Genomic DNA, 27,686 nt, shown 5'->3' with positions numbered 1-27,686 from the left:
GCGGCCGTGAGGGAAATCCCGCCCCCTCGGCCTCCCTGCCCCGCCTCCCGGCGCGTCCATTGGCTCCCGGGGACGCCCATCCGCTCTGCTGCGGTGGACTGGAGGTTCCCGTGCGGCGCGAGGCTCTCCCCTGAGCGCGGGCGTCGGAAGCGGCGGAGGTGGCAGTGGCTGCCCTGGGATGGCCTTCCCTGCACGCGCGTGTTTGTATCTAAATCGCAGGAAACTGTCTCTTCCTCAGCTTGCTGGCGCGAGGAGCCGGAGCCTCGAGTTAGGGCCACACGAGGGAATTTGGGGCGGGTTGGCTTTTCCCGCAACATATTTTGTCAGAGACGTTGGAAAAAGCCCTACTGCTGGCGCCTTTTAGTTTCCTCAGATGATAATGTTCCCAACTCCGCTCCAAGCATCCAGTCTTAATCCCCTCCAGCAGAATGGTGCTAACTCAGATGTCTGAGATCCGCAGCTGTGTCAATAGGGCTTTCTGGCAAACTTGTGAACGTAGCCTCGAAATTATTTTTCTGGACACTTGAATATCAGTATATTCAGTTGAAAACATGTGATTTTGTTGCCAGTTTTTAACAGTTCCTACCTGGCCTCCCAAGATCAGTCCTTCAGGAAAATAACACTGGTTAATTATGTTAGTAACTAACTGGCATTTCTGTTTCATCAAAAAGTTTTGGAAGCTTTAAATAGTTTTAGCCTCTAATTTTACAATAAAGTGAAGCTCAAAGTTGGGAATTTGACCGGATGAGGGCTACAAGCCCATCCTTTCCTCCTCCCTCTTCATCTTTCCCGGCCTCTCACCCTGGCTCGTTTATGTCTCTGTATAGTTGTAGGCTTTCATCATTATACAGAGAAAATAACAAAGTAGTGTCTTCTAAACATCTAGCCATTAATTCCACCAATCCATTCCATTTTCATTCAAGAAATACCCAGAGATGCTAGGTAAAGATTATTAGCTGCCTGGTTCCACAGATACATGGGAACAAATCCAGAATAGTGGTAGCACAAATCCAAATACAGTAACAAATAGAAGTTATATATTTTAAACGAAAATAGTAGATTTTCCCATGATTTCTTGAAGGAAAGACAAAATTATATTTTTAAAGTTTTGTTGGGTAGACTTGCATTGTAGTTTTACGGAATTATTTTTAGTGTTACAATCTTTAGAAGTTCTCCCCTTAGATTGTTTATCAGCTAGTCTCGCTCTCTCGAAGAGTTCTTTAGTTTTTGAGGAAGTTGATTTGGAGGCAGTTCTTACAATGAGTTAAGGGTTCCCAGTGTGTTACAGGTTCTTTTTCCTTGATACCTTGTTTCTACTCTGCCAGGAAGAACACCATGCACCCCAGCTCTAAAGAAGGAAGACTTTCAAGGTAAGTGACCTTCCTGATTGAACTGAGTTAGATTTTAAATGGAGAAGAAAGGTTGTGACAACTGTTAAGAATCAGGAGTGAGGAGTGTAAACAATGTATAAGAAAAAAACAAAAAGGCCAGGCGCTGTGGCTCACGCCTGTAATCCCAGCACTTTGGGAGGCCGTGGCAGGTGGATCACCTGAGGTCAGGAGTTCAAGACCAGCCTGCCCAACATGGCGAAACCCACTCTCTACTAACAATACAAAAATTAGCTGGGCGTGGTGGCGTGCCTGTAGTCCCAGCTATTCGAGGGCGGCTGAGGCTGGAGACTCAATTGAAGCCGGGAGGCCCAGGGGCAGTCAGCCGAGATCACGCCACTGCACTCCGGCGTCGGGGACATAGCAAGACTCCGTCTCAAAAAAAAAAAAAATTAACTTGGCCAAACCAAATAATTCGAATGAAAAATTCTATTAGGTATCTGAATTATCTGGGTGTGGTATTGTTAAGTTAAATGATTTCCTTCTTAGTATGTTATGTACATCTAAACTGTGTTTCTGTGAAGGATTCTCAAGAGGCCATTATATTATGGCAGAATGGCAAGGAATTCTTGCCAGACTCAGTTGGTTAAAAAATAAAACAGGCTGGACACGGTGGGGCTCACGCCTGTAATCCCAGCACTTTGGGAGGCTGAGGCAGGCGGATCACGAGGTCAAGAGATCAAGACCATCCTGGCCAATCTGGTGAAACCCCGTCTCTACCAAAAATACAAAAATTAGCTGGGCATGGTAGCGCGCGCCTGTATTCCCAGCTCTTCGGAAGGCTGAGATAGGAGAATTGCTTTAACCCGGGAGGTGGAGATTGCAGTGAGCCAAGACTGCACTCCAGCCTGGGCGACAGCGTGAGACTGCATCTCAAAAACAAAAAATAAATAAATAAAAATGAAAAAATAAAAAACAAAAACAGGTTCACATTCATTTGGATGGAGAGGTAGGTTTAGTCAAATCTAGTTTTAACCTGTTTGTACTAGAATCCAGTTTGAGCCTTCCATTTGGATTCTCTAGCTTTAGGCCACTGTATACCCTGCTCATCCAAAAATATGGTTGTATTTCCTATGTTAAAACATCTCCAAAGCTGCAGAATTCATAGTCATTTTTGATAACCAGTTTAATCAGCCTAAGTTTTGTGCAGTTAACCAAACTCAGTTCATTTTAAGCCAGTTTTCTTTTATACAGGAAATGAGGCTTGTTCAGAGAATGCCTTAGGGGTTACTGGAGACTCATCTGTGGGTAGTAGAGTAAAAACTTTGGGCAACTGGTTAATTTTATGGAAGGCAAGTCAGGATTAAACAGCATCCACCAAAGATTTCTTTGAGACGTTTCACATCTATCCCTTGAGACATTTCACACGTATAATTTACAACGAAAGGACATACAGTCTTGTAAATAGAGTTGTTAATTATTAGTCTCCTAAAATTATATTTGGTCTTATAATTAGGTTTTTACATGATACTCCTTGAAGTTCTCGTCTGTGATCTGTAATAGGAAAGAATCCAATAACCCAAGTGATGCTGGTTCTTTACTTTTAAAAATTATCCCTTTAGGTCAGTGGTTTCCAAACTTCATGCACACATAAAAATCATCTGGGAAGGTTGTTAGAATACAGATTCCTGAGAGAGTTGGGAAGTACGGCTTCGGAGCAGGAATCTTCATTGCGCCAGTGACTAAAAAGAGAATTAAATATGGGTGATGTTGAGAAAGGCAAGAAGATTTTTATTATGAAGTGTTCCCAGTGCCACACCATTGAAAAGGGAGGCAAGCACAAGACTGGGCCAAATCTCCATGGTCTCTTCGGGCGGAAGACAGGTCAGGCCACTGGTTACTCTTAACACAGTCGCCAATAAGAACAAAGGCATCACCTGGGGAGAGGATACACTGATGGAGGATTTGGAGAATCCCAAGAAGTACATCCCTGGAACAAAAATGATCTTCGTTGGCATTAAGAAGAAGGAAGAAAGGGCAGACTTGATAGCTTATCTCAAAAAAGCTACTAATGAATAATAGGCCACATTTTATTTATTACAAAACAAATGTCTCATGACTTTTTTATGTGTACCATACTTTAATAGATCTCATACACCAGAATTCAGATCATGAGTGACTGACAGAATATTTTGTTGGGCAGTCCTGATTTAAAACTAAGACTGGCTTGTGGTTAAATGAATGTGTTCAGTTTTTGAATTTTAATAGTAATTCCAATTCGGTAAATGCTATCACTATTTACCGCTTCTAAAGATAATGATTAGACTTCGTTAGTAATGTTCAACTTTTCACAAAGATGGTGAGTGCCATCTTAAAACTTACTGGAGATTGGTTTTATATTTAGATTTATATAACTGGTTTGTGAATATATTTAAATACTGGGGAAATTCCTTCACTGTCTCAGAACCAAGCAAGATTCACCTGTGTTTTGTGTTCATTTGCCTCTTAAAGGCAAGGGTTGAAGATAAATAAGGTAGCAATATCTAGAGTTTTGGCCTTAACTATGCCAATCTAATTATAATTCCCTGTATTTAAAATGGTTCCTTTTACTTATTGAAAGGCATTTTAGTGTGGTTTATGTGTAATATTAAAGATTATTCAACACTTCTCACATCTTATAGATCTATAAGGTCACATGCTTTTAAAATAGTAGCAAGTTAAACTTCACTCTTGAATTCTTTACAATCTAAGTCAAACTAAGTTATAATTTAGGACTGTCTTTAAACAGCCATTCAGAAACTTATAAAACTGTAGAACTGTGTATTTGTGATTGGGAATGGTGCTTTTGCCAACTTAAAGGGATTAAAGTAGCAGAGATATACACAAATTTTAAAATTATGTGTGATCACAAGACTAAAGATAATTAAAAAGAAAACCACACACACGCACACACACACACACACAAAGAATACAGATTCCTGAGCCCTGCTAGAAGATTTTGGTGTAGTAGGTCAGAGTCAGGGCTGGGAATCTCTGCAGTTAAGTCTGAAGCGGGTAATCCACAAACCACATGAGGAAAAACTCTATCCAAGATGGAGAATGATCATTTCCCTTTCCTAGATCACTTTGTATTTAAAAATTTTTTTAAAAGAGTCAGGTGGGCACAGTAGCTCATGCATGTAATCCTAGTACTTTGGGAGGTCAAGGTGGGAGGATTGCTTAAGCTCTGGAGTTTGAGACTAGCCTGGGCAACACAGAGACACCATCTCTACAAAAAAAAAAAAAAAAAAAAAACTGAAATTAAATTAAAATTTTAAAAAATAGGCCGAGCACAATGGCTTATGCCTGTAATCCCAGCACTTTGGGAGGCTGAGGCGGGTGGACCACCTGAGGTCAGGAGTGTGAGACCAGGCTGGCCAACATAGTGAAACCCCGTCTCTACAAAAATTAGCCAGATGTGGTGGCAGGTTCCTGTAATCCCAGCTACTCGGGAGGCTGAGGCAGGAGAATCGCTTGAACCTGGGAGGCGGAGGTTGCAGTGAGCTGAGATCACACCACTGCACCCCAACCTGGGTGATAGCGAGACTCAGTCTAAAGAAAAAAAAAATTAACAAAAAATAAAGGGTCAAGCAAACATTTAGAAAAGGAATCCTGGGTTCCAGGTGAGGATAGTGAGAGGGACATCATTTCCAGGCTAACAAGCCTGGAAACCACCTACTCACAGATATCCTCTGAAAGACTCCATCAGTTTAAAATTCTGGGAAATCCATACTCCTTTTAAAGAGTGTAATGTATAATGCAAAAAATTCTGGTTGTTACTAGTAAATCACTCCTTAGTAGGACTAACTTTAACAGATAATTCAATTATTTTCTTGATACTAGCTGAGATAAAGCAGATTCAGGAAATAGCAGATTTCAAGAAAATTTGGGAACTTGAGTCATTTAATCTATTTTAAAACATTAGCACCAGTAGCAGAGTAGGGGGAAGCTTTGGACAATCGGAGGGTAGAACAAAAAGTTCTGAGGAATGGGTTGCAAAAAGAGGTGGGAGGGCAGTAAGGACCAACTGGTTCTTCATTATGCCACTGCAAACTAGCTTCTGCCTTTGACCTTGACCTTGATGTCACTTTTACTCATTGCCACAGCATCCTTAGAATGGGGGACAATTCTGCAGCTTCAACTTTCTTGACTGTAAAAAGAAAAAACAAAATTCTAGGAAAATTGTATATGCTTTTGTTTATCTATGGTTGTCTTGATTCCTTTTTAGAATAACACCTTAATTAATTTGTTTGACCAGGCCAAGAACTTTAACACAAAATAGCATCATTCCCCTTCTGTGGGGAGGTAGATGAGAACATGGTTATGAGCTCATGGGCTTGGGCTGTAATTTAAATTCTGGCTCCACTGTTTAGTAGCTCTGTTACTGAAGTCAAGTTATTTAACTTCTCTGTTTCTCCATTCTGTCATCCAAAAAGTGGAGCTTAATACTAGAGAACCTACATTAATAGGGTTGTTAAGATGATTAATGAACTTTTACAGTAGCTCCTAGCACAATAAGTATTCAGTAAAATATGAACTAATTATCTTTTTCATTATCAACTATTAAATATTAAAACATTTTAATGCTTTTAAGGAAGTTTTTTTGGCCTCTATCATATTTTTTTAAAAAAAATATTTTTTAAATCAGAAAATTGGGCTCATTACCTTAGAGAATTCTGATGCTATTTTAAATAACATTAGTTACCCTTGCTAATGTTTTATCACTTTGATTTGGGGGTTTTTGAGGCCAAAACCAAAATTTCAAAATCAATAAATATGTACTTTGAAATTCTGGAGGAAAAGTGTAGCAAAACAATTACCAAAAGAGCCAATGTTATTGCCATTTTGAGGTTTTTGAGAGGTTTTTTTGTTTTTCTTTTCTTTTTTTTTTTTTTTTTTTTTTTTTTTTGGTGAGTGGTGAGTGGGTAGAGGTGCCCCAAAGTTAAAAGAAGACTTTCATGATGCTTTCCCCGCATGGGAATTCTGGAAGGAACAGTCAAATCATTGGGGACAAAATTGCTCATAGGCTGGGGGCAGTGGCTCACACCTGCAATCCCCAAATTTTGGGAGGCTGAGGTGGGAGGATCGCTTGAGCCCAGGAATTTGAGACTAACCTGGGCAACATAGTGAGACAGTGTCTCTACAAAAAATTTTAAAATTAGCCAGGTGTGGTGGCACATGCCTGTAGTCCCAGCTACTCAGGAGACTGAGGTGGGAGGATTGCTTGAGCCCAGGAGGTCAAAGCTGCAGTGAGCCATGATCTTGCCACTGCACTCCAGCCTGGGTGACAGTGAGACCCTGTCTCAAAAAACAAAAAAAATGCTTTTAGGGAAATTAATATGTCCTGTGCCTGTTTAATCATTGAAAACATTTTAATATTTTCAGAGCCATAGAGGGCAGTGAAAAACAAAGTAGCAGAATTGATTATACCAGTACTATTTATCCCATGGCTAATGCAAATAAGACTCTCAGGGTTAATGCACACATGCTTCCAAGAACACTAGATGGCGCCAATTATTTAGGATTCAGACTACCTCGGGGAACAGCTGTCTTCATTCAACAAATATTTATTAAATAATGAACAAAACAATAAAAATCTCTGTCATTGTGGAGCTACAGGTTAGTAGATATGGTGGGAAGAAAGACAATAAAAAATAAACATAGTAGTCTTAGAAGTATAGCATATTGGCCAGGTGCAGTGGCTCATGTGTGTAATCCCAGCACTTTGGGAGGCCGAGGTCGGTGGATCATGAGGTCAGGAGTTCAAGACCAGCCTTGCCAATATGGTGAAACCCCATCTCTACTAAAAATACAAAAATTAGCTGGGCATGGTGGCACATGACTGTAGTCCTAGCTGCTTGGGAAGCTGAAGCAGGCTAATCGCTAGAACGTGGGAGGCGGAGTTTGTTGTGCCACTGCACTCCAGCCTGGGTGAAAGAGCGAGACTTCATCTCAAAATAAATAAATAGATAAATAAGAAGTATAGCACATTACAGCTACAAGGCTGTAGTGAGCTATGATTGCACCCCTGTACTCCAGCCTGGGCAAACCTTATCTTATATAGTAAAATAAAGAATAGTAAGTTAGAATGTCATAAGTGCTATAGAAAATAGAGTAGCGAAGGCCAGGCAGAGCAGCTCATGCTTGTAATCCCAGCACTTTGGGAGGCTGAGGTGGGAGGATGGCTTGAGCCCAGGAGTTCAAGACCAGCCTGAGCAACATGACAAGAACCCATCTTTACAAAAAAAATTTTTTAATTGGCTGAGTATGGTGGTATGTACCAATAGTCCCAGCTACTTGGGAGGCTGAGGTGGGAGGATCGCTTGAGCTGGAGAGTTGGAGGCTGCATTGAACCATGGAGTAGAGGCTACACTCCAGCATGGGTGACAGAGCAAGGCCTTGTCTCAAAAAAAAAGAAAAAAAGGAGTAGGGAAAACAGAGCCGGGGCAGCTGCAGTTTTAAACAGGTTCTTCAGAATGAGCTTCATTAAGAAAGTAACACGTGAACAAAAGCTTGGAGTGGCTGGAATGAGCCCTGGGGATGTCTAGGGAGCAAACATTCCAGAAAGAGACCAACAGGGCAGAAGCCGTCACCCCTAAGGTAAGAGTGGCCTGGCCTAGTTCAAGAATTGCGCAGAGCCCAAGATGACAGGAGAAGAGCAAGCCAGGGGAAAGCCTGAGGAGTAAAGGAAGGGAGAAGAGGCCACATCAGGCAAAGCCTTGTTCCCTCTATGAGGACTTTGGCTCTTACCCTAATTTTGGACAAAAACACCTTTAATAAAGGCAGCGATTTGAAACAAATGTTGGGGAAACTGGAGAATTGGTGGTATACTAAACAATAAAATATGGGTGGCCAGATGCGGTGGTTCTTGCCTATAATCCTAGCACTTTGGGAGGCCGAGGTGGGTGGATCATTTGAAGTCAGGAGTTCAAGACTAGCCTGGCCAATATGATGAAACGCTGTCTCCACTAAAAATACAAAAATTAGATGGGCAGTGGTGGTGGGCGCCTGTAATCCCAGCTACTCAGGAGGCTGAGGCAGGAGAATCGCTTGAGCCTGGGAGGCAGAGGTTGCAGTGAGCCAAGATCACACCGCTGCACTCCATCCTGGGCGACAGAGTGAGACTCTGTGTCAGAACAAAATAAATAAATAAATAAATGGCAAATTAACTTTGTCTTAAGTAAACTCAATCATTTACAAGATCCTTTGATTTAAAGGGAAAAAGACTACATTAGTGATTTAGCTTAATCACATTCATTATAGACAGGACCAAAAGCAATGTCTTAAGACAATGTTTTTAAAAAGTCATAAAATATGACTTCATGCTCTACTGCAGGGCTACAGTAAGCAAAACAGCATGGTATTGGTACAAAAATAGGTACATAGACCAATGGAACAGAGTAGAGAGCCCAGAAATAAGGCTGCACACCTACGACCATCTGATCTCCAACAAAGCTGACAAAAACAAGCAATAGGGAAAGGACTCCCTATTTAATAAATGGTGCTGGGCTATCTGACAAGCCATATATCGAAGACTGAAACTGGACACCTTTTTTACACCATATACAAAAATCAATTAAAGATGGATTGAAGATTTAAATGTAAAACCCAAAATTACAAAAACCCTGGAAGAAAACCTAGGCATACCATTCTGGACATAGGATCAGGCAAAGATTTCATGATGAAAATGCCAAAAGCAATTGCAACAAAAGCAAATTTGATGAATGGGATCTCACTAAACTTAAGAGCTTCTGCACAGCAAAATAAACTATCAACAGAGTAAACAGACAACCTACAGAATGGGAGAAAATTTTTGGAAACTGCATCTGACAAAGGTCTAATCAGCATCTATAAGAAACTTAAACAAATTTACAAGGAAAAAAACAACCCTATTAAAAAGTGGGCAAAGGAGGCCGGGCGCTGTGGCTCACCCCTGTAATCCCAGCACTTTGGGAGGCCGAGGCGGGTGGATCACGAGGTCAGAAGATCAAGACCATCCTGGCTAACATGGTGAAACCCTGTCTGTACTAAAAATACAAAAAATTAGCTGGGCATGGTGGCAGACACCTGTAGTCCCAGCTACTCGGGAGGCTGAGGCAGGAGAATGGCATGAACCTGGGAGGCGGAGCTTGCAGTGAGCCAAGACCGTGACACTGCACTCCAGCCTGTGCGACAGAGTGAGACTCCTTCACAAAAAAAAAAAAAAGTGGGCAAAGGACATGGACAGACACTTTTCAGAAGAAGTCATGCATGTGGCCTACAAGCATAAGAAAAATAGCCCAGTATCATTGATCATTAGAGAAAAATGCAAATTAAAACCACAATGAGATACCATCTATAGGGAACTGTAGGCCATCATCATTAGCAAAGTAATGCAGGAACAGAAAACCAAATACCACATGTTCTCACTCACAATTGGAGCCAAATAATGAGAATACATAGACACAAAGAGGGGAACAACAGTCAGAATGGCTACTATTAAAAAGTAAAGCCGGGCGCGGTGGCTCAAGCCTGTAATCTCAGCACTTTGGGAGGCCGAGACAGGCGGATCACGAGGTCAGGAGATCAAGACCATCCTGGCTAACACAGTGAAACCCCGTCTCTACTAAAAAACACAAAAACCTAGCCGGGTGAGGTGGCGGGCGCCTATAGTCCCAGCTACTTGGGAGGCTGAGGCAGGAGAATGGCATAAACCCGGGAGGCCGAGCTTGCAGTGAGCTGAGACCCGGCCACTGCACTCCAGCCTGGGTGACAGAGCGAGACTCCGTCTCAAAAAATATAAAATAAAATAAAAAATAATAATAATAAAAAAATAAAAAGTAAAAAGATAACACATGCTGTGAGTTTGCAGAGAAAAGGGAACACTTATACACTATTGGTGGGAGTGTAAATTAGTTCAGCCATTGTGGAAAGCAGTGTGATAATTCCTCCAAGAGCTAAAAACAGAACTACCATTCAACTCAGCAATCATATTACTGGGTACAAACCCAACGTAATATAAATCATTCTACCATAAAGATACATGCATGTGAATGGTCACTGCAGCACTGTTCACAATAGCAAAGACATGGAATCAACCTAAGTGCCCATCAATGGTAGACTGGATAAAGAAAATTTGGTACATGTACACCATGGAATACTATGCAGCCGTAAAAAAGAGAGTAAGATTGGCTGGGCATGGTGGCTTACGTCTGTAATCCCAGCACTTTGGGAGGCTGAGGCAGGCAGATCACCTGAGGTCAGGAGTTCAAGACCAGCCTGGCCAACATGGCAAAACCCGTCTCAACTAAAAATACAAAAATTAGCTGGGCATGATGGCGGGTGCCTGTCATCCCAGCTACTTGGGAGGCTGAGGAAGGACAATCACTTGAACCCAGGAGGTGGAGGTTGCAGTGAGCTGAGATCATGCTACTGCACTCCAGCCTGGGCAAAAGAGTGAGACTCCATCTCAAAAAAAAAAAAAAAAAGAGAGAGAATGAGATCATGTCCTTTCCAAACATGGACTTTCCTAGCTCTTCCACTGAGAGGGCCTAGAAGCAGAGATGCCCCAATGGCAATGAACACAAATACGTCCCAGATTTTGCCCTCTAAACACCATTCTCCACTAAAAAAGCTTGGAGGGCTCCTTGGAGGAATGGCTTATCCTAGGTCCCTGGAAGAAGAAAAGAACAAGATGTACCTGGGACATCTTGTTGTGCCAGAAATTAGAAAGTGTTCAAAAATGATGTCAGACTTGAAGGGGACTCCCACTGGCCAAATCTGGGGAAATTTGAATGTCACAATAAATAATGAGATTATAATCTATTAAAATAGGAAACTGTGAGTCCATACTGATATAAATAAATGATATAAATAATTCAAAAATTTGATGAGAAACAGTATTTACATAGGCTTAAAGTACCTCCTCCTCACAAAATACTATATTATGAAGGGGAAAAGAGTAACTTTACAGTGGAGAAACCTGGTAGACACCATCTTAATCAAAATTAAATATCACCAGTAATGGGACATATCAAAATCATGTGCTACCTGATTGGAAATAATGAGAACACAGCATTACTTCTGTGACATTCCTACCAAAGATGCTTAACCTGAACCTAGTCACGAGGAAACATCAGACATAACCTTATTTTTCATTTTTTGAGACAGTCTTACTCTCACCTCGCCTGGAGTGTAGTGACACGATCATAGCTCACTGCAGCCTTGACCTCCTGGGCTCAGGTGATCCTCCCACCTCAGCCTCCCAGGTAACTGGGACTACAGATGCACATCACCATGCCTGGCTAATTTGTTGTGGTTTTTGTAGGGATGAGGTCTCCCTCTTTTCCCAGGCTGATCTCTAACTGCTGGGCTCAAGTGATCTGCCCGCCTCAGCCTGCGGCCTCCCAAAGTGCTGGCATTACAGGTGTGAGCCAATGTGCCCAGCCCAGATAACCTTAAATGAAGGACATTCTACAAAGTAGCTGACTGTAATCTTCAAAAAGTGTCCAGGTCATGAAGGTCAAGAAAATACTGAGGATCTGTTGCTGACTGAATGAGACTTAAGAGACATGATTGAAGACAATGTATGATTCTGAACTGGATTATTTTACTGTGAAGGATGTTATTTGGGGCAATGAATGAAACTTGAATGGGGTTTGATGATTACATGGTAGTGATATAACCAGTGTTACTTTCTTGATTTTGATGGTTTGATTGTGATTATATAGGAGGAAATCCTTGTTTGCAGGAAAAACACTATTCAGGGTTGATGGGGCATCATGTCAGCAACTACTCTAAATGGTTGGAGAGAGAGGTTTTTGTACTGTACTTGCAACTTTTTTTTTTTTTTTTTTTTTTTTTTTTTTTTTTTTTTGAGACGGAGTCTCGCTCTGTCGCCCAGGCTGGAGTGCAGTGGCCAGATCTCAGCTCACTGCAAGCTCCGCCTCCCGGGTTCACGCCATTCTCCTGCCTCAGCCTCCCGAGTAGCTGGGACTACAGGCGTCCGCCAAGTCGCCCGGCTAGTTTTTTGTATTTTTAATAGAGACGGGGTTTCACCATGTTAGCCAGGATGGTCTTGATCTCCTGACCTCGTGATCCGCCCGTCTCGGCCTCCCAAAGTGCTGGGATTACAGGCTTGAGCCACCGCGCCCAGCCGCAACTTTTAAGTAAGTTTGAAATTGTTTCAAAATTAAATCAAAAACATTACAAATTAAAACCAGGTACATAGCTGTAATCATGAATAGACCATTGAACATGATACATTGCTAAATTCTTTATTTTGCCTTAACATTTTTCTGTGTGTGTGTGTTTTTGTTTTGTTTTGTTTTGTTTTTGTCTGTTTGTTTGTTTTTTGAGACAGAGTCTCGCTGTGTCGCCCAGGCTGGAGTGCAATGGCGCCACCTTGGCTCACTGCAACCTCTGCCTCCCGGGTTCAAGCGATTCTCCTGCCTCAGCCTCCTGAGTAGCTGGGATTACAGGCGCCTGCCACCACACCTGGCTAATTTTTATATTTTTAGTAGAGACAAGGTTTCACCACGTTGGCCAGGCTGGTCTCAAACTGCTGACCTCAGGTGATCCGCCTGCCTCGGCCTCCCAAAATGCTGGGATTACAGGTGTGAGCCACTGTGCCTGGCCAACATTTTTCTGTTTTTAAAGAGAGAGTATTAAACAGGTGTCTTTGCTATAGAAAAGAAGAAACTTTGTGTCCTGGAAAGTGGTAAGACCTCTGGGCACTCAAAGTAAAATATTCCAAAGTTCATCTTTACTCTTTTCTATCTCTGCTTTTATGAGGACCTAGACACCACTGAGAATTCTCGTACCTCCCTAGAAGAATCCATTGGCAACCATGATAGCTGCCTTATTTGATCACAACCTTTTAGAAATACATATTTATTTTAAAGTATTTCTAATATCTGAGTTGCTAGATTTCTGAAATGTTATTTGCAGTCTTCTGGTAGTAAAGTGAACTCACTTATTTAGGTTATATATGTGAGATATAGGACAATAATATTTACTATTCTAGATAAAGTTATTCCCTAAAATATTTTTAGATCTTTATCATTTATCACATTCTGTCAATTTTCACTAGAGTTTTACCATCTCATTCTGGGAATTTTAATTCTGAAGTAATTCAGTTTGCTAAATACTTGCCCATTTGTGTATATAATTAGAAATATAATTTGTATTGTATTTTGATTGATAAACCCCCCTTCCTCTATATTCCCTTCTTAGTTAATGATACCATCATTCATCTGGTCATCTAAGCTAGAAATATTGGAATCACATTAACTTTCTCCTCATCCCCTCAACAGACAAGCACACACATACCCCTGTCTCTGACGGGCCTTATGTTATGTTGCTTTTCTCTGACCTTTTCTTGAAACATCTCTGCCTCAACAGATCTCTGAAAAGCCTTTATAATAACATTGATAACAGCAATAAGTGAGTAATGGTAGGCAGTTTATGTAATGTCTACTACATGTCAGGCTCTATTCCAAGAGCTTTGCAGATTAACGTATTGGATCCTCAGTTGGGCACTATAATTATCCCCATTTTATTGTAGAAGAAACAGGCTCAAAAGGCTAAGTTATATGCGCAAGTCACATAGCTAAGAAGAGCTGGAATTTGGACCCAGATAATCTGACATCAGAGTTGGATTCTTAACCCTTCCTCAGTCCTATTCAATCTCATCCAAGTAGATTTGGGCCATTTTCTATTCCCATAGTCACTTGTGCCTGTATCTTTATTTTATTATATTGTAATTGTGTATGTACATACTGGTGTCCCTAGAAGACTAAAGAGAATATTACTATTTATATTTACAAAAGTAGAGAGAATAATGAATCCACATATACCGGTCTCTAATTCAACACATCAACATTTTGCAATACCTACTTCAATTATCTCTTTCTTGGTTTTCTTCCTGTTTTCCTAAAATATTTGAAAGCAAAACCCAGACATCATGAAATTTCACCTGTAAATACTTGAGTATCTTTTAAAGGGGCATATTAGGTAACCATAATCACATTATCATACCTAATAAAATCAACATTAATTACTATCCTCTTAATCATAAGTTTCTTGAAGGCAGAAATGATTTCATCTCTGTGCTCTGCAGAGCACTCCCTGATATATGTTGGAGTTTAACAAATGTTTGTGTTGATTGAAAAATTTATTTATTTATTTGAGATGGAGTCTTGCTCGTTGCCCAAGCTGGAGTGCAGTGGCACGATCTCGGCTCACTGCAACCTCCGCCTCCCGGGTTCAAGCAATTCTTCTGCCTCAGCCTCCCGAGTACCTGGGATTACAGATGCGTGCCGCCACGCCCAGCTAATTTTTGTATTTTTAGTAGAGATGGGGGTTTCACCATGTTGGCCAGGATGGTCTTGAACTCCTGACCTCACAGTCCGCCTGCCTCAGCCTTCCAAAGTGCTGGGATTACAGGCGTGAGCCACCGCGCCCGACTAGAAAGTTAAAGTTGTTTAAAACTGTAACATTGGCCGGGCCTGGTGGCTCAAGCCTGTAATCCCAGCACTTTGGGAGGCCGAGATGGGTGGATCACAAGGTCAGAAGATCGAGACCATCCTGGCTAACATGGTGAAACCCCGTCTCTACTAAAAAATACAAAAAACTAGCCTGGCGAGGTGGCGGGCGCCTGTAGTCCCAGCTACTCGGGAGGCTGAGGCAGGAGAATGGCGTGAACCCGGGAGGCGGAGCTTGCAGTGAGCCGAGATCCGGCCACTACACTCCAGCCTGGGCGACAGAGCGAGACTCCGTCTCAAAAAAAAAAAAAACAAAAAACTGTAACATTGATCCCCCAGGAACAATGTTATAAATAACCATCAGGTTCTTGGGTTAACTGACAACTCCCATTTAATCTACAGCGATTAGATTAAATAGCACTAAAGTTTAGGCCTGAGCCCTTTGGAGCCTTAAATCCTAAACCATTTTATCTTTGAATATTGAGTCTGAGAAAAACCTGAGTCTAATTTAGCTCAGCCCTGAGTTTTCTTGTTCCCACTGTCAATCCAGGCAGGACATAAGAACAAGGGCTCAACAGGATGAGAGTGTTCATTGGTAAAGATTTTTTAGAAGGAAATATGGCAGCATCCACTAAAAAATAATATGCACTTCAAAGAAATTTTTCCATGGATTTCCATGCACCCCTGCATGTGTGCTAACATGTATGTAGAGGATATTCATTGCCAAAATGGTATAGTAAAAAATTGGAGACAACCTATATCCCTCATTATCCAGGGTGTAGATTGATAAGTTGTGGTTCATCCACTTGTAGTGCCAAGCAGGTGTTGAAGGGAGAGGAAGAGCTATACATGTTTGTGGTGTGTGTGTGTTTGTGTGTGTCACACAATGGGAGAGTGGACCACATTGCAGAACAGCACACGTTTGACCCCATGTCGATGAAAACATGTGCATGTGTGCCAGGGCAGGGAACATCACACACCGGGGCCTGTCAGAGGTGGGAGACTGGGAGAGGGTTAGCATTAGGAGAAATACCTAATGTAAATGATGAGTTGATGGGCACAGCAAACCAACATGGCACATGTATACCTGTGTAACAAACCTGCGTGTTGTACACATGTACTCTAGCACTTAAAGTATAATAAAAAAAAATATGTGCATGTGTGCATCCTCCTATTTAAGTCAAAGTATTTTGAAAGGCAGGCAGGAGAAATGCTACATTGTTAGTGGTGATAGCCAGTAAGCTGGGGAGGTAAGATGGGTAAAAGTGAAGGAGACTATCATATTTTACTCCATGTACTGTTGTACAGAATAAATCTTTTTTAAAATTTACATTTTTTCTCTTTGCTACTTCAATCAGCAGAGAATGAATCTTTTTTTTTTTTTGGAGACAGGGTCTCACTCTGTCCCTGTGCTGGAGTGCAGTGGTGTGATCTTGGCCCACTACAACCCCTGCCTCCCTAGGTCAAGCGATTCTCCTGCTGCCTCAGCCTCCCAAGTAGCTGGGACTACAGGTGCGCACCACCACGCTCAGCTAATTTTTGTATTTTTAGTAGAGACGGGGTTTTACCATGTTGGCCAGGATGGTCTCGATCTCTTGACCTCGTGATCCACCCACCTCAGCCTCCCAAAGTGCTGAGATTATAGGTGTGAGCCACCACGCCCGGCCTATAGAATGAATCTTTTCAAAATAAAAATGCATTTGTCTTTTGGTTGACTTCATATCAAATTTTTTAAATCAAGGGCTTGATATGTACAAGACATTATACTGTAAACAATTTTAACTGGTTTGAAAATGAAAAATATAATACTTTACTCTTTTGAGATTTGAGAATAACAAAGGCTGAAATGCTTTTTAATTGTTATAAACTGGACGTACTCAATAAACTTACTTAACATTTCCTATGTGACAGGCACTGTGCTGGGTGCAGGGGAGATCGAAGACTGTATGAAACAGACCTTGCTCTCCTGAACCTCGTAATCACTGGGAAAGCTCCTGTGTGTCTCTAGTAACAATGGCAGACAAGGGCCATAGAAACCACAGAGTGCCACAAATATGAATTGTTCAACATGACTTGAGATTTTTAGATTTTAAACTTGGATTTTTTTTTTTTTTTTTTTTTTTTTGAGATGGCATCTCACTCTGTCGCCCAAGCTGGAGTGCAGTGGCGCTATCTCAGCTCACTGTAACATCTACCTCCTCGGTTCAAGCACTTCTCCTACCTCCCTCCCCAGTAGCTGGGATTACAGGCGCTTACCACCACATCCGGCTAATTTTTGTATTTTTAGTAGAGATGGGGTTTCACCATGTTGGCCAGGCTGGTCTCGAACTCCTGACGTCTTGTGATCCACCTCCCTTGGCCTCCCAAAGTGCTGGGATTACAGGCATAAGCCACCGTGCCTGGCCTTTTTTTTCTTTTTCTTTTTCTTTTTTCTTTTTTTTTTTTTGACAAGGTCTCCCTCTGTCACCCAAACTGGAGTGCAGTGGCACGATCACAGCTCATTGCAGCCTTAACCTCCTATGCTCAAGCAATCCACCTCAGCCTCCTGAGTATCTGGGATCACAGGCGCATGCTACCACGCCTGGCTAACGGTTTTTCAATTTTTGAAGAGACAAGGTCCCACTGTGTTGCCCAGGCAGGTCTTGAACTCCTGGGTTTAAACAATTCTCCCACCTCGGCTTCCCAAAGTGCTTGGATTATAGGAATGAGCCACAGCACTTGTCCTCAACTCAGATTTTTAAATGAATGCCCTATCTCAATTTTTATTAAATTTTAGTTACAGAATGCCATAATGTCTTCTCTTTTATAGATTGCCCTGGAGTGATACACATGTAGTTCACAGAAAACTGGGGTTACTTTACACATTAAAAAACAATGGCAACAATAGTTAAACCCTGTTCAAGTAAACTTAAATAATAAACAATACTAGTACAGTATTTACGTTGCATGTCAGGTTTCATGTCACATCTTGCTCGTCCCATCTGTCCATCCATCCATTTAATTCACTTATTCAACAAATTTTATTGAATGTCTACTTGGGCATTGTTCTAGGAAACACTGAAGGCATTGCAGTGAAAAATAAACTTATATTTTAGAAAACACATTTTAACATTAAAAATACTGAAAGTGTGAAATCAGAACAATTCCTATGCAAAAGTAAGGAAGGGGCAAGGTTCACTGGAGCTTTGCTTATTCCATTTCTTATTACGCTCACAGCATAATACTTGTATGGCTGGTTTACAGAAATCTCTGCCAAAACACCTCAGACCTAGTACATTTTTCCTGATGTTAATGATTTGGATATTAACTGAAATACACAATTTAAAAATAAATATTTATCAAAACATGAATGGACTTTAATGTTCCTAAAACAAGAAAAAACATAAACCTCTCAGTTTTTACTTCATCTTGTATGTATAGATACTTGAAATATAGACTGTCCAATTTTATTCCTAAAACCTCTTCTCTCTAATGTCAATATGTTAGACTTTTCTTTCTCATATCAAAGTAAGTGTTGAAAGATACTGAGTATCATATGCAAAGTTTTCACAGTTTTTTTCTTAATTGATTAGTACACTTTGATATTTATACTATGAGATCATTGGTGAAGATGTTACAATGGCCATTAATTGGTGAAGTCAATAAAACAGGATTTAGAGCAGAAAATGCAAGTCAAGGCTTCCTAGTTAGTGACTTCTGGTATTACAACGGTACTCTCAATTTCTGTTTTCTCAGCTACCAAATGATAAAAGATTTGTGAGAAGATTAAACACAAATATGCTAAAATGCTGGAGAAGCAATAAAGCTCGGTAGATATTTTGCATTTGTATTCATTATAACATTGTGCTAAATAAACAGCATTTATTAGAAACCAGCAGAAGATACTATTTTAATGGTGAAATACTTTTCTCATGTCAGAACAAAACAAAGGTGTTTGTTTTTTGTTTTTATCATCACTATTTTCTTCTCTTTCCCTTCCTTTTCTTTTTTTCTTTTCTTTTTTTTTTTTTTTTTTTTTTTGAGATGGAGCTTCACTCTTGTTGCCCAGGCTGGAGTGCAATAGTGCGATCTCAGCTCACTGCAACCTCCACCTCCCAGGTTCAAGCAATTCTGCTGCCTCAGCCTCCCGAGCAGATGGGAGTACAAGCCCCACCATACCCAGCTAATTTTTTGTATTTTTAGTAGAGACAGGGTTTCACCATGTTGGCCAGGCTGGTCTCGAACTTCTGACATCAGGTGATCCACCCCGCCTCCGCGTCCCACAGTGCTGGGATTACAGGCGTGAGCCACCGTGCCCAGCCTATCATCACTATTTTCAATACTGTTCTATACTTCTAGACCAGCAGTATCCGGTAAGACTTCTTGCAGTTATGGAAATGTTCTCTGTCTGTGCTTTTCGGTTTGGAGCCACTAGCCATGTGTGTCTGTCCAAGTTTAAATTAAATTAAACTTAATTACATTTGAAATTCAGTTCCTCAGTTGCACTAGCAACATTTCAAGTGCTCATAGCCACATGTAGCTAGTGGCTACCATATTGGATAGCTCAGATGCAGAACATTTTCATCATCCCAGAAAACTCAATTGGTTTAGAAGTTCTAATCATCCAGAATTACACAATAATGTTGAATAAGGGTGATCATGAAAGCATCACATATTTATCCATCCATCCATTTTATGTTTTATGCATTTTTTCTTTTCTTTTTTTTTTTAGATACAGTCTCACTCTGTCACCCAGGCTGGAGTGCAGTGGCATGATCTCAGCTCACTGCAACCTCGCCTCCCCAGTTTAAGCTATTCTCATGCCTCAGCCTCCCAAGTAGCTAGGATTACAGGCGTGTGCTACCACGCCCAGCTGGTTTTTGTAGTTTTAGTAGAGACTGGGCTTCACTGTTGGCCAGGCTGGTCTCGAACTCCTGACCTCCAGTCATCTGCCCGCCTCGGCCTCCCGAAGTGCTGAGATTACAGGCGTGAGCCACCGTGCCTGGCCTACAACTTACTTTAAAATGCGTAAAACAAGTCTGGGCTGCAGTGAGCTGAGATCGCACCACTGCACTCCAGCCTGGGAAACAGAGAGAGACTCCATCTCAATCAATCAATCAATAAAGTTGTAGCCATCAATATGCTTCCCCCTTAAACTCTTTAGCATACATAACATTGACTAGTTAAGTACTTGTTTATGGTTTTATAGATAAAATTTTACAGTGAACAAATTTTAGAGTACCAATCAATGAGTATTGACAAATGCATACAGCTGTGTAATCCAAATCCTGTCAAAATATAGAACCTTACCCTCACCCCAAAAAGTTTCCTCATTTTTCTTCCCATTTAGTCCCTACCATCACCCCCACCTTCTGAAGAAAGTGAAGAAACAAACAAAAAAACACCTTAATAGAAAAATGAGCTGAGGGAATACACTATTATTTCACAAAAGAAGAAATACACATTGACCAATAAACCTGTAAAGAAATTAATGCCCAACCTTACTTGAAGAAATGTGAAACAAATTATTTTATGTGTCATATTGGCAATAATTTAAAATGTTTATAACAGTGAGTATGGGCCAGGGTGTGGGGAAGGGTGCTGTCATGATGACCCAAAATGCTCTTTAACTTATCCAGAGTATATTTTAATAATTATATACATTTTTAATTTTATGAATTCCATTTAGTTCTTTTTAAAATCTTCCCAGTCATTTCCGATCATTTATTTTTGCTTGTCCCTATTGATGATTCTAACTTTTAGTTCTTTAAACTTTCACTTGTTAGATATTTCATATTCTGTTGTTGTTAACTCCCATATCTGAATTTCTTCTAGATCTATATTAGTTACAGTATAGACTTGACTGCTATAACTTACAGACCCCAAATAACAAGACAGACATTTATTCTTTGTCCAAGCAGGTAGTCCAGTACTGATATGGAAAGTCCAGTCCACAATCCACAGGGCTTCAAGTCCTCTCTCTCATTACACTGCTATTCTCAACATTTCATCAGCTCCCACCGTCTTGTCCACAGTCCAGACAGTAGAAAAGAGAAAATGGGAACACAGAGGGGTCACCCCTAACTTTTAATAGCTGGGCCTGAAAGTTAGACACGTTGCTTCCGCTCACATCTCAGAGGTAAGAAGTCACATGACCACACCTATATGCAAGGCAGTCTGGGAAATGTCATTATCAACCTTTACCTAAAAACTATATTGTGGCCTGGTGTAGTGGCTCATGCCTGTAATCCTAGCACTTTGGGAGGCTGAGGTGGGTTGGATCACTTGAGGTCAGGAGTTCAAGACCAGCCTGGCCAACATGGTGAAACCACATCTCTACTAAAAATACAAAAAATTAGCCAGGCATGGTGGCACGCACCTGTAGTCCCAGTTACTCAGGAGGTTAAGGCAAGAGAATTGCTTGAACCCAGGAGGTGCAGGTTGCAGTGAGCCAAGATCATGTCACTGCACTCCAGCCTGGGCGACAGACTGAAACTCAAAAAAAAAAAAAAATTATATTGCTACTGAGGAAGGATAGAATGGATATTGGTGGACAACTAGCAGTCTCTGGAACAAGCTATAAATCTCATTTCTGCTGGCTTTCCCTCATGAGGTGGCTAGTCTCACATGCTTGATGATCTTTGATTATGAGCTTATGTTTGCTTGCTCTTAATCTGTGGAAATCTTGTGGACCTAAATTAGGGATGCTTTCCTCCAGAGAGGGTTTAGTTTGCCTTTTCTAGGAACCAAGAGGAATCTTCAGCTCTCTCACCTACTGCTAGTCTGAGGATTAATATCTTGGTTTTTGATGCTAAAGTTATTTGCCCTTGGAGGTGATCCCATGTTTACCATTTGGTTGCTGATCACTGTTCACTAAAATACAAAAATTAGCCAGGTGTGATGGCATGCGCCTGTAGTCCCAGCTACTCGGGAGGCTGAGGCAGGAGAATCACTCGAACCTGGGAGGCAGAGTTGCAGTGAGCGGAGATTGCGCCACTGCACTCCAGCCTGGGTGACATTACCAAAAACAAAAAAAAACAAATGGGCACACTGAGCTTCTGTTCACATCACTTCCCATTGGCCAGTCACACAAACAAGCCCAAAATCAGGAGGTGGGAAGTATACTGTATTCACCATGAAACCACAGCAAGGAGATGGTTGTATGAGATATTATGGGGATTGAAGAATTGGGACCAAGTATTCGATTATTCAATCTCCCATAACCTTCTAAAGAATTGCACTTCTCTCCAAATCTACCCTCTCTCCTCACACTTCTTTCAAATGATCATCTTTTGCTGCTAAACAATTGTCTTTGTTTTCACCACTGTATCCCTCACACCTAGAACAATGCCTAGCAGGTAGTATATGCTTAGTAAATATGTGTTGAATAAGTAACTCCCAACTGATCTCCCTGGTTGCACCCACTTCTCTCTAATCCCTTTCCACAGAGCAGCCAGAGTAAGGTTTAAAAACATAAATTCTATCATTTTGGTCCCAGCTTAAAACCCTACCCTGGCTTCTCTTTGCACCCTCCTTACCATGTCCTTTATAGAGGCCATCCACTATCCAACCTGGCCTGGCACTCCAAGTGCACCTGGTATCACTAACTTCACTCCAGCTACTGCCTTCTTCCTCCTCAAACATTCCAAGTGATTTTCAACTGCAAGACCTTTGTACTTGCCATTCTCTCTCAGCGCAGTGCTTTTTCTCGGGCTCTTGGCATGCTAGCTCATCTTCAGTGAAAATGTCACTTCCTCAGGCCCTCCTCCACCATCGACCACCGACCACTGTACTTTAAGTCATCCTCTGCCATTATGTTGCATCTGCATCACCTTGTTCACTCCTTTCAATGTATTTATCATGCCATGAAATTAGCATATTTTGTTCATCACTGATCTCTAGCACCTATAATAATGTCTGGCACACATTAAGTGCCCTGTAAAAGTCTGTAATCCCACCACTTTAGGAGGCCAAGGCAGGTGGATCACTTGAGGTCAGGAGTTTGAGACCAGCCTGGCCAACATGGTGAAACCCCCGTCTCTACTAAAAATAGAAAAATTAGCCATGCGTGGTGGTGCACATGTGTAATCCCAGCTACTCGGGAGGCTAAGGCAGGAGAATTGCTTGAACCTAGGAGGTGGAGGTTGCAGTGAGCTGAGATGGTGCCACTGCATTCCAGCCTGGGCAACAGTGAGATTCCGTCTTAAACCAACCAACCAACAAACAAACAAAAATCTGTTGAGTGAGTGTACGAGAAAATGCTTCCCTCACGTTTTTAGATAATTTTTCCTGCCTTTTATTTTCATCTACTCATCCATATACAAAATGATATTATGTAAATCCAAAGAAAATCAATTTAAGCTGAATAAAAATATTGGAACATCTTTGTTAATAAAGAAGAAGTTGAAAACTGGAGTTGCTCTGGCATGTGCTGTGGCATCCTTCTGCCTTGTGCCTCTGAGGCACTCAACTGCGGGGCTCAGGGGCTCAGTGACACCTACACTGACATCTATCCCTCCACCTACACTAATTCATCTTACCTGGCTCACTTGTTTCCTTTTCCCATTCTTACCCTGGCTAACATACTAGATAATTTACCTATAATTATTATTTGTTTCCTGTCCCCCACCCTGCACCACTGTGAGCTCTATGAAGCCAAGGTAGTATTTTGTTTTTTTCTGATTCTGAGTAGGTGCTCAACCAATTGGGGAAGGAAATAATGAATGTCTCAAAGGAGAGAAAGAAAACTGAGAAGGTCATGTATTCTCTCACTTCCTCCTAGTCTTCCCAGATTAAGATACCCCCCACCTTTGCACAATCTACATCTCAGCACTATATACAAAATCTCCATGAGGTGTAAATGTTCACCAGTTTATTCATCCACAGAATGGTTTTACACATATATTTATAAATCCATGTGCCTGTTGATGTTTTGCATGTGAGATCCGTTATTTACCCGAGAGTTTTCATCAGGAGGAATTTAGCTCAATATTTGTGAGATCATAATAGGATAAAAGCTGATGAAGATGAGCTCCATCCTATAGAGGCTATTTCCTCTATGAGTGGAGACTATTTTTCCCCTTCCCTAAAGGAAAGACCAGCAGTTGTTTAAATAATGAATAAAGTTAGGCACTTAAATGTGTCTTCAGGAAGGTACTGGAAGAACAGGAGGAGCAGAGTACAAGAACTATAAGCATACCTTTGTGGGGGGAACAGCCAGTTCAAAATCTTCCCAATCAGCAGTTATACTTTTCTTTTAATTTCAAGTTTTCTTTGGATTATGAAATTAAAACATTCTGTTCTTGGTTATTTTCACAAGCCTTATCATCTTGAAAGACTCCATCCTCTGCCCATCCCTCAAAAGATCAACAGAGATAAATTTTTCTTTAGAAAGCAAACTATGTTCTTTTCTTTAAAATAACTGTGATAGAGAAAGTATTCACTTTAAGTAGTTATGCTTCTACGTTGCTTGGAGGTGATTACATATGAACCTTCATATAAACTTGTGTCTCTCTCATTTAAAAGAGGAAGGAAAGGAATTACCCATTAATTATTTAAAATAATTGGTGCAACTGTTCCTATGAATTAATCCAGGCACTTGGAAGACAATTACACTCCGTGTTAATAACATTGCCAACCTTTTCCACTATGCTGCACTCCAAATACTATTGTGTTTTCATTGACAACATTCCCTATTACATATGCATATGAAAAACAGGCATTTTCATCAGAATTACTGTAATAGCATTAAGAGATTATTATTTTTTCCAATTTCCTTGGAAGAAAATTCACTTAAATTAGATTATTTATTACTCGACTGCTCTCGTATCTTGCCTGTATGTTTAGGTAAGTGGAGCCCATGAAAGTATAAAGTTCAGAATAAAAAGCATGATTTTATACATTAATGATTTCAAATAAAAGAGGAGTGCCACATTTGTGCATCACTTCTTTCGAGAAAGTTAAGTCTGTGTTCTGCTTAGGAGAGATAACACTTTTTGTCCCTGTAGGTGGCCCCCCTGGTGTAGCCATTAGTTGCTAATTACTTGCAAACAAATAAACAATTAACTCCTTAAGCTGCTGGCTGGGCAAGTGTTCATTGACATGCTAAAACTTTCTAAGACAGGATTTTAATTAGTGACGTTCTAAATCCAGCCCCCTTGTCAGCGGAGCTATAAGGTGAACTGCAGGAAGATCCCAGCCCTATACACGTGGGGCAGAGCCAGCAGAGGCCAGAGCTATTGCTCCGTGCAGACCACAAGAGGATGTCTCCCAGCCTTCAGGAAGGCTCTCAGCTCGGGGAAAGCAAACCCTCAACTTGCTCCTTTTCAATTGAGAAAATCTTAGGACTGGACCAGAAGAAAGACTGTGTTCCATTAATGAAACCCCACAGGCCCTGGGCAGACACCTGCAGCTTCTCAGGTATGCCACAGCTTAATTGTTTCAATTCTTTGTTACTTCATTTACTGTGTTTAATTTGCCCTTTATTTCATACTACATAGAGCTAGAGTTTAGGACTTTTATTTTATTTATTATTATTATTTTTTTTTTTTTTTCTGAGATGGAGTGTTAGTCTTGTTGTCAAGGCTGGAGTGCAATGGCATGATCTTGGCTCACTGCAGCCTCCACCTCCCGGGTTCAAACGATTCTCCTGCCTCAGCCTCCCGAGTAGCTGGGATTACAGGCATGCGCCACCATGCCCTGCTAAATTTTTGTATTTTTAGTAGGGGGGGGGGGTTCACCCTTTTGGTCAGGCTAGTCTCGAACTCCTGACCTCAGGTGATCCGCCTGCCTTGGCCTCCCAAAGTATTGGGATTACAGGCATGACGCACCACGCCCAGCCAGAGTCTAAGACTTTAATGCCTCCAGCTGAGTCCTAGGAGAAATGAAAAGAATATCAGCTTTGGATTGAGCGAAGTAGATAAGTTCACTCACAGGAAATACCAAGAACCTGCCTTTAATTCAGAAGATCTCTCCCTGTTTGACACATCGGATATTTGAAATCTCTTTTCACTGAAAAATACATGACATTCAGACACCAAAGAGGCAGTATTACCAAGACAGGATCTTCATTTTTTATTGGTTTTTGGTTAATGGGGGGCAATTCTCTTGTGAATCCCAGAATTCCACTAGGAAAAGAAAGATGAGTTCCTGAAACTACCTCTATAGAACTTTGTGAAACGTAAGATTGACCATCTAAGATAGGGCTTATTTTTCTGTCTTTAGGGAAAGATGGTAACTTATGTCTACATGTCCCAAATCCTCCTGGTGGGATTTCATTCCCCAGCATGGTGGATCACCCAATGCCAGAAGAAAGAGCTTCGAAATATGAAAATTACTTTTCAGCCTCAGAAAGACTGTCTTTGAAAAGAGAGTTGAGTTGGTATAGAGGCCGAAGACCAAGAACTGCTTTTACTCAAAACCAGGTGGGAAGTTTTTTCACCCAATAATGATAATACAAAGGCTTTAATTGACACCAAGTTGAGCAAAAGCCCATTCACTTTGGTATCTCAGTTTAGAAGCTTTATTAATGAAACAATAGACTATCATATTTTAACAATTTCCAGGTAATCATTTTTAAAAAGGCATCCAGATTAATTACCAAGATTTAAATGTAGTCATTTTACTCTAGAAATTAAAGCTCATTTTTGGTGACATACTGAATATCAACTTTTTTTTTTCTTATTCTTAGATTGAAGTGTTAGAAAATGTCTTTAGAGTAAACTGCTATCCTGGCATTGATATTAGAGAAGACTTAGCTCGAAAATTGAATCTAGAGGAAGACAGAATCCAGGTAATTTTCAAATTTAGTTGTTATTCATGGTGTTGAAATGTTAAGAATAATAAAATAATGTTTCTGAGACCTATTTTATTTTTCCTTAACTTTAGATTTGGTTTCAAAATCGGCGTGCAAAACTGAAAAGGTCCCATAGAGAATCACAGTTTCTAATGGTGAAAAAAAATTTCAACACAAATCTCCTGGAATAGATAGAAAACTAAACAAGTGAAATTATCTTCTAATTGCAGAGCATGAAGAATCAGTGGAAATATTAAATGTTAAAATGTGATGTTTTCTTTCCTGCATTTAATCTGAACATTGTCATTTTTTCTGAAAATATATTGTATGTAATTACTATTATAGCATGGTACATATTATATTTGGGTACTTTTAGTTATAGTAAAGACCTTTTCTATATATTTTAATAAACATTTTCAGAAAAGTTTGCTATTTTTTAAGTGATCCAAATTAATCTAATACATTAGTTTGTTAAAATCAATAGACTCATGACTAAGTGACTCCACAAGCTGGATTCTAATTATAAAGTATTTCAAGTAAAATAATCTGAAGAACAAAAGCGTGAGTTGTTTCCATTAGTTTCCTCCATGCACATTTTGAAACATAATTATGCTTCACTATATTATAGATTATGATTTATTCATGAATCTTCAACTTCTCTTGATTTATAGCATAAAGCAGTGAGAATTTCTTACCATCTATCAAAACAAATTCTTACAGCATGTTAGTTTCAAGGTTTTTTTTCCAAGTAAAGTCATTATGCCAAAGTACAAAGATACAAGTATCAGCTAGCATATTTATACCAGTGGTATTGAATTGCACAAAAGAAGTAAGCAGCAAATAAAATGCAAAATTTTAAAGTTTTCTAGTTTAATTTTGTACTTTACTTTCATTCATTAGTGATAGTGATCATCTAGCTTGTATCTATTTCCAGTTTAATGATTTCTAATCAACTACAATATTAAGTTGACTGAGAAGGTAGCATAACTGACCCACCTTTTGTAAGTGCTCTGACATAGTCACTGGAAGTAATCAAGGTACTTTCTAAGTAACAAAACCTATGTGTTTTCATTTCCCATTTTC

The 27,686-nt window shown here is 40.5% G+C and overlaps 1 protein-coding gene and 1 pseudogene across 1 annotated transcript; both read left to right on the top strand.

Annotated features, from left to right (window-relative positions):
* Positions 1–130: 130 nt before the first annotated feature.
* LOC104660177 lies at positions 131–3,511 on the top strand (annotated as a pseudogene).
* HESX1 (HESX homeobox 1) lies at positions 172–27,162 on the top strand. The gene is made up of 6 exons (XM_010360463.2): positions 172–267; positions 1,326–1,370; positions 24,962–25,228; positions 26,033–26,232; positions 26,499–26,600; positions 26,696–27,162. Exons 3-6 carry the CDS (start codon positions 25,072–25,074, stop codon positions 26,792–26,794), a joined length of 558 nt encoding a protein of 185 aa, XP_010358765.2. The 5' UTR covers positions 172–267; positions 1,326–1,370; positions 24,962–25,071; the 3' UTR covers positions 26,795–27,162.
* Positions 27,163–27,686: the final 524 nt, after the last annotated feature.

Source organism: Rhinopithecus roxellana, chromosome 1, assembly GCF_007565055.1.
Source record: "Rhinopithecus roxellana isolate Shanxi Qingling chromosome 1, ASM756505v1, whole genome shotgun sequence".
Taxonomy (NCBI): domain Eukaryota; kingdom Metazoa; phylum Chordata; class Mammalia; order Primates; family Cercopithecidae; genus Rhinopithecus; species Rhinopithecus roxellana.
This window is presented reverse-complemented; position numbering and strand designations above follow the sequence as displayed.

Coding starts and splice junctions, on each gene's coding strand:
- HESX1 (XM_010360463.2), top strand. CDS start 25,072: ATGTCTCCCAGCCTTCAGGAAGGCTCTCAGCTCGGGGAAAGCAAACCC. Junction 25,229..26,032: donor AGACACCTGCAGCTTCTCAG/GTATGCCACAGC, acceptor TTCTGTCTTTAG/GGAAAGATGGTAACTTATGT. Junction 26,601..26,695: donor TAGAGGAAGACAGAATCCAG/GTAATTTTCAAA, acceptor CCTTAACTTTAG/ATTTGGTTTCAAAATCGGCG.